The sequence below is a fragment of the Telmatherina bonti genome (assembly GCF_933228915.1).
Source record: "Telmatherina bonti genome assembly, chromosome: 2".
NCBI classification, from domain to species: Eukaryota; Metazoa; Chordata; class Actinopteri; order Atheriniformes; family Telmatherinidae; genus Telmatherina; species Telmatherina bonti.
Genome location: NC_136620.1, coordinates 35,746,927 through 35,754,345, shown reverse-complemented (window position 1 = coordinate 35,754,345; position 7,419 = coordinate 35,746,927). Strand labels below are relative to the sequence as shown.

The 7,419-nt window shown below is 37.8% G+C and overlaps 1 protein-coding gene across 1 annotated transcript; it reads right to left on the bottom strand.

The window, feature by feature from the left end:
- Nucleotides 1-1,203: 1,203 nt before the first annotated feature.
- Nucleotides 1,204-6,204, bottom strand: ehf (ets homologous factor; the record flags this gene model as incomplete). The annotated part of the gene is made up of 5 exons (XM_079258079.1): nucleotides 1,204-1,303; nucleotides 3,610-3,805; nucleotides 3,896-3,934; nucleotides 5,457-5,714; nucleotides 6,129-6,204. 5 exons carry the CDS (start codon nucleotides 6,202-6,204, stop codon nucleotides 1,204-1,206), a joined length of 669 nt encoding a protein of 222 aa, XP_079114205.1.
- Between the last annotated feature and the right edge of the window lie 1,215 nt (nucleotides 6,205-7,419).

Here is a 7,419-nt window from a genome sequence, read left to right as displayed (position 1 = left end):
AATATTAAGGGGATGCAACAGTGCACTGGGTAAATTCCGAAGCCATCAGCAAAGATAATGACAGAATGAGGTGTCAATGAATGTCACACTATGTAAAGAAGGGTCACAAAAGCTTGATAAATCAGAGTGAAGATTAGGCATGAATTTGCTTGTGAACAGAGGGCAGAGAAAGGGGCCTTTTAATGACACAGCATTTATCTCACCGGCCATCACGGCCCAGCCATTTGTCTGCTGCCTGCAGGAACCAGCTTGGCAGCTAAGGCACGCAGTGGCAAACAATTAACTGTGTGGCATTTCATGCTGTCACGATAAAACAGAAACTACTCGCACTATCTGTGAGTGCGTGGCTTTTCAAAGTCAAGCTTCAGTAGGAACAAGGTTTATATCTGCGGCTCTAAAACGCAAGCTGCTGGCAGCCAGTGCTGTTCAAGCTGTGGTAAAAAAAACTGCTGCAGCTGGAAGAAAACAAAATTGATAGTTTTACCCTTTTAACAATTGATTTTTTTTTAGAATTCTTTCACATATTTAACATGTATTTGATTAAAAAAAAAATACTTACATGAATTAAAAACAATCATAAACTTTATTTCAACATACATGTGCACACTTTCCTAACAGCTCAGTGAATGCAAAGCATAAAATAAGACAAATCAGTTTAATTTCCTTCTAAAGAAGACTTGTGTGTTGTTTTACTTCATTGCAGCTTGTGCATATGGAATCGTATTCAATATTTTTTACTTATTTTTTTGTATTTTTTTCAGATTAAACATCCTTCTCAAAGGACTTTTCACAGTATTTGTGTCAAAACACTTTACATGCATCTGTTTGCCGCAACAGTTATGACGGCTACATGTGCTCCTCTGTTGGACCTGGAGAAAACAGCTCTTCAGCTCTCATAAGAAAACAAGATTCACCACGTTTTATGTTAGCTGGTTGGCAATTCTGCTAACCTTTTGTGTCTTCTATTTCCCCTGGTAGATTCTATGTAAACACATGTTTCAGGTTTTAATGCTAATAAGCCGCAGTACATAAAACATCTCAGTGCAGTGTCAACACAAGGTCCAAAAGAGAAAGTAAACAGAAAGAGAAGAGACTTGTAAACAGTTTAAACACATCTATGTAAAAGAAATGGTCAATAAAAAAAACTTTGTGGAAACTTCACATAACACACAACAGCATAGAAAATATAAATTAATGGAACTGTCACTTCTCTGACTCCCTCCATCCTCTTGCATTTCTTCCAAACTTGTAAACCAGTCTGCGTCCGTCTACCCGTTCTAGGATTTCTCTTTTGTAATAATATCTGTAACAAAGACAAATTTCATGGGTTAATTTATTTAAGATCACATAAAGCATGTGTGAAACGATACATTCTTTATAAAATCCATTTAATAGGTTTATTTGCTTGTTTGAAATACTTATATAATAATTAAAAAGTTAACTTTTTTTAATTCTAGCCAGACAGTCCAGCATCTCGGGGTCCATTATACTTGTATTTTTATTTACATCCAATCAAAATGATGACTTATTTGTGCCAGTGATATTCTTCTGCTGGTTTTGGTATCCTCAGTTCCAAGCAGTGTTGTGGTTTTTTTTAGCCAGAGATAGCAAACCTGAATGAGGTCTCAATCTTTTCCTCTGCAGTTGCAAAAGGATAATTATTTCATAATTGCATCGCTCCCAGTTTCAACAGGATTAGACAGCAGGTGAGTGCAGAAACTTAATGAGACAGATTACAAAAAAAAACCAGAAAGAAAAAAAGTTGTGGAGGCAAAAATCTTCTGAAAATGCTAATTCTCATCGGGGCAATGTCATTTCTGCAAAAATTCATATGTTGTTTTAGGGTTCGTTGCCAGTTAACCTACTCTGTCATTTAGCTTTAAGGACACCATGATCTGCAATGAGCCTGACTGCTGCTTGAGATCCTCTGGCAGGGACCAATTAGGGTTCCTAATTCTTCTCTTGACGGAAAAGGTGACCTGAAAATTCCTGTCTGTGCCTCTCGGCTGTGGAAATGCCTGTCTGAACGGCTCAGGTTTTCCACTGAATGTCTACTGAAAACCTATTTTCAATCATCTGAATATTTTTTAAAAAAAAGCGTGAAGGGTTAAGGGCAAGCTAGCATTAAGGGTAAGTTAGGGGTGAGTTCAGGTAAAGTATGAGTGAAGGTTTGCCTTACCTTAACCTTTCCTTTCCTTTCCTTTCCTTTCCTTTCCTTTACTTTACTTTCCTTTACTTTCCTTTACTTTAGGTAAGTGAGGTAAGGTAAGTTAGGGTAACGTGGTATGTAAGTTATATATATATATGTATAGGCTGCCAGAAACAGTGATTTGTTGATGCCGGTCTGTGCTGACCACCAGCAGCCACACTGTTTTTGGGTTTATTTTATAACTGCAAGTGACAAAGAGGCTCCTATATTTAGAGTCTGTACTTTAAGTTCAGTACTGCACCCCGTCAACTCCCCAGCAACATATTTCCTGAGCGTGGAAAAGACTGATTGAATTGTCGTGAAGAAGTGAAGCCCAGTTTAGACTCCAGTCTCAGTTATTTGAGGATTATAACAATGAATCCTTTCAGAATGTTAATTTTTGCAGCCAAACCCTTAAAAACACTGACTAGAAAGAGCTACAATACCTATAAAACATATTTTAATGTGACATCACACCAGCAACTTGGAAGTTAACATTTATTAAATGATGATAAATGTCAATAATCAACAACTTAAAAACTATTTAATTAATAATTAATTTACACGCGCAACACAGGGAGTTTTAATGTTCATGACATATTAATTTAAAAGGAAAGACAAGTTAAACATAAACTAATTTATCAAATAATGTGTGTGGCTGTTTTTCAGTGTTTTCAAGCCATTTAAAGTGGAGTTCTTCGCTGCTATCAATAATCGAGAGTAGAAATGTGTTTGGAGATGCCATCAAGCCACAAATCCTTTGGCAGCACCGCAGCAAACAGAAAATCAGCTTTGCGGTCACAGCGACACTACCTGCAAGCACATTCTGTAGTTCCCTAGTGGTTTTCTGTCTGAAATTAAGCTCATTAGACTGGCTCATTTGAATGTAAAGCTGGTACTGCTTCAGCAGCCAAGAAGACTTTCTGAGTAAAAAGCCTTTTCTGATCGTTTTGGAGAAAAGAGAAAATGATACAACTCATAATTGACTTTATTTGTGTTAATCAGCAATAAGAAATGGTAAATGTCCTTTTAAATGTTAAGGTCATCGGGTTTGAGCTCTAAATGATGGTACATGCACAAAAGGCAGATCAGGTTTCATTTTTTTAATCCAAAATGAATACAGTTCCTACTCGAACTGGGTCAGGGATAATGCACTGTTGGTTGTTTTTTCCCTCATTATGGGCTGTAGCCAAATGTAGGAAAACTATGTTGATTGTTTTTATATATAGACAGACAGAAACTTTAGTCTCTTCTGAATTTGTTACCTGAATATTCACCCGATAAAAATAACCATTCTTACTGTAAGAATGAATGTTTGTTATCATTTTCCACAAGACTCTTCCTGGTTGCGTAACATCACATGTGTGTAAGTAAGTTTACAGAGATGTTTTGTATTCATGCAGCGAATTGCGTGGGTTTACCTCATTGCACGACTTAGTTTCTCGTAGGTCATGCTGCTGTTATTTTTCTTCTTTCCCCAGAGCTGCGCCACTGCCTCTGACTTCAGGAAGCGGAAAACCCCCTCTGCCCGATCCTCCCACTTGATCAGTCCTGGGTTTCGCTCTGGGTTCAGCAGAATGTCCCTGATGAACTCCCACAAGTGAGTCCCCCTCGGGTCTTTAGGAGAGAAACAGCAGATCGCAGCAGTGCAATGGATTTCAAGATCCTACATAAGGCTCTTTGAGAAGCTGTGTGGTTGTTACTTACTGTGTTTCTTTACTTGACTTCTTATGGGCCGTTTACTTTCTGTGAAATAAGATGTTAAAGGTGGTGAGCGTGTTATTTATGTCAAAAATGTCTTAACATTGAGTAATAATCGTTTACCAGGACTAGAAGGGGTGGGAGACACACCAGGTCCAAGTGGAGGAAATGAGGAATCATAGATCTCTAAGTTGAAAAAAAAAAAAAAACAAAAAAAACAATTATAAGAACAGAATTAGAAAAGGACTAAAATTTATTTGTATTAGGTTGGTAACTTTACTATTGACAGTACCAGTTGGATAGGGAACATCTGGAAATGGACAGAAGTCATCTACAAAAGAAGTAAATGTAAGTGGAAGCAGTTCATTTGAAAGCCAGTAACTCCCTCCTCCCCTCTCCCTCGTTCACTGCAAGAGACTCTTACCTTCAGATTTGACATCCAGCTGCCCTATTCCAACATGGTGTTGCCCTGGCCGGGTAAAGAGGAGAAAGAAAATGGATCATGAGAGCAAATTAGCATTTAATGTGTGATTTTGAAGGTGAACTTTTTCACATTAACTTAAGAGGACCGCATGAAAGTCATGTTAGAGTTATAAGACTTTTAATGTAGGTAGACTGGGGGTGTGAGCAGCTTTAACAGGACATCCTTTGTGTTGTTTCATATTCTGCTGACTTATGAGGGCTGAGCTATGTTTACAGAGCTAACAGAAAGTAGAATTTTCCACACTTAGATTTCCTCTTCTTTGTATACAGAATAAAATTAATCAGAGAAACATAGAGGAATATTTTTTTCACTCTAAAATCTGCTTTTTGACCTGACTATAATGTCCAGAGATTAAATTAAAAATAAAAAAAAATCAGCTCAAGAATGATTTTTGATTAATCATTATTTAGATGTGGTATTATCATTCAACATCTCTGGGAAAAAAAGCAACAGCAACAACTAAAAAGAAGAAAAAACACAAGTAGATGAGGATTTTTAGACAGGCGCAACAATAGTTTGACTGTGCCTGGTTTTGGTTTAACTTGAATTACTTTATGAACTGATCAGTTATTATGGCTAAACCTGTTGTGCTGGGTCTCCTGGTAGTGCTCATGTTTTTTCTTTCTTCTTATCTCAAGACACACAGTAAAATGAGATTTGCTGATATCATTTCCCATGTAATGAACTTAAACAAGAACCATGTTGTGTCTTGTAAACCACATTCAGCTAATAATGGTGTTTAAATGTCATGAAGCCTTTTGCTCAAAACCTTCGTGTTTCTTAACAGACTCTTATTTAGACAAAAAAGGAGTTAGTTTCTCAGCTTGCTTCTGTGCTTTGTTAGGACATCCACTCTTGCGAGAGCAAACAATAAATCCATAATTTCTCTTGTTTCGATCGCTCCTGCATCCTGTTCTACATCCCCACAGCACCATGCAGCGCAACCCCTCGCCAGCTCTGTGATCCCTTCTCAGCAACACTTCATCAAAACTCTGTTCAACTCAGTTGAGCCAGTTTCTATTTTAATGGGACCAAACATGGTTGTTTGGAGCCCCTTACACCCTCAGTCAGTCTGAGACGTACCGCTCCACTTGAGCTCTGTGATGTTGTGGAAGAGAATGTGTCCCACGCTGCCAGCAGCATGGATGAAGTCCTGGTAGCTCAGGCTGCAAAGCTGATGGCCGTCCATGTCAAAGTTTTGGAAGGGAATGCTGGAGGCATCAATCTGATGTATGTCCATGACCTGCTGTAGCCACTCCCACACCTGGTGCTTACTCCAGAACTGAGGCTGGGAGTCATGAGGCCATAGCCGACTTGTGTAACCAGGCATTACCAATGGACCTGGGGACAGACAGGAATGCTGGGAAATATGGATTCATTCCTCACATATCTGTGTTAAATGCTTCTGACGAGGAAAATCACTTCAAAAGGCTTTAGTCAATAATTAATCTCTGGAGCAGTTTGCTGAAAAAGCTGTTGAGGTATTTTCAGTCAGGGATCACTACTGTAATTCACGTCTCATGTTTCAGAGCTCTGGGCGCACAGGGTGAGCAATACATCATCGCTGAATGATTTCCGCTTTGTATTCTGGCTTCATACAGCCGGATTGTTCAATAGAGAGCAATCAAATTCCTACGGCAAAACATTTTAACATATCTCCTTCAGGCTTTTGAGGATATTATACAGACAGTTTAATCAAGTGATTAATGTCAGTGATGAGTGCATAAATAATGCCAGAAAATAATAATCCCTTACCATCGGAATAGGGGTTAGTGTGACCCCAGGTACTGGTCAGCTGGCTGTCCAGGGTGGTGGATGGAGTTAAGCTCATATTGTAGCTTTTGCACTCTGATGTACCATGGCCCAGGGGCTGAGGCAGGAAAATGATCAGTTACCATGGATACATTATAAATGCAACAGTTTTTACAGGCTCACCCTGTCTCCACATGTGATGTTTTATCCACATATTCTCATATCCCAGAAGCTATTTGCTCTTTAATAAGTATTTTTTTTATTGTTTTGACCACTTCCATGTTGAGTTCAACCTATTCATAACATATTTACAGACAACAATGTAGACACAATGTTGTCATATTATATTTGAGGTGTTTTAAATTTGCAATGACAAATTCTATTCTATTCTGTTCTATTCTATTCTATTCTACAGTTATTTTTATCCAAAGTGACTTCACATGTGATAAGTTATTACAGGATGACAGACCTTGTAAGCGGTTGTTGCTAAAGCAAGTTGCAGCTGACAAAAAAAAAAATCTATCTTTGAAAGAATAAACTGGTAAACTGATAAAAAAAAAAAACAGCAACAACAAAATAAACAAAATAAAATCAAGCACAATATTTGCTCCTTTTAACTCCTCGGACTATTAAAGTGGTAATTGCCAAATTAGCTCGGCTTAAAATCTCCTATAATAGTATAGAATAATATAATAGTCTTATAATAATATTGTAAGAATAAGTTTATATGATGCATCATGAAGTAATAAAACAAAGCAAGTATTTTTCAACGCGGTTTATGAGCTCTCTCAACTTCCAGACAAATATGTCCTTCAAGTTTTGTGTTTTAACAGAGGCTCGTTTGTTTGTAGACGTTAGTGTCAGTTTTGCAGTTACGTGATATATTTGATCATCTCAAAGTAAGTTAAGAAACAGCATTTACATATCTACAGCCTCCATCCATGCCATGTGATGTTATCAGCTCAACGGTCAATCATTCTTCTCAATTTTTGTGACTTGAGAACAGTTTTATTTTCCAGCCCGTGCCCATGTAAAAAGGTTAAATAAAGGCATGTTTCATACTTAACCAAGCGAATATTTGCATCTCATGTAAATAAAGTTGGTCAGAATTTCAGCAGCTCTACTGTTTTGGCTGCAGAAGCATTGCGTGTGCACAATAGTTGACTTATAACCACCATAACTCGCTAGCAGTAGCAGTGTTAATGTTACACACAGTTGCATTTTTGGGACATGAGGCAGAAAGTTACTTATTTGTGAAGTTAAAAGCAATGCTGCTGAAATGAATGGTTACTCC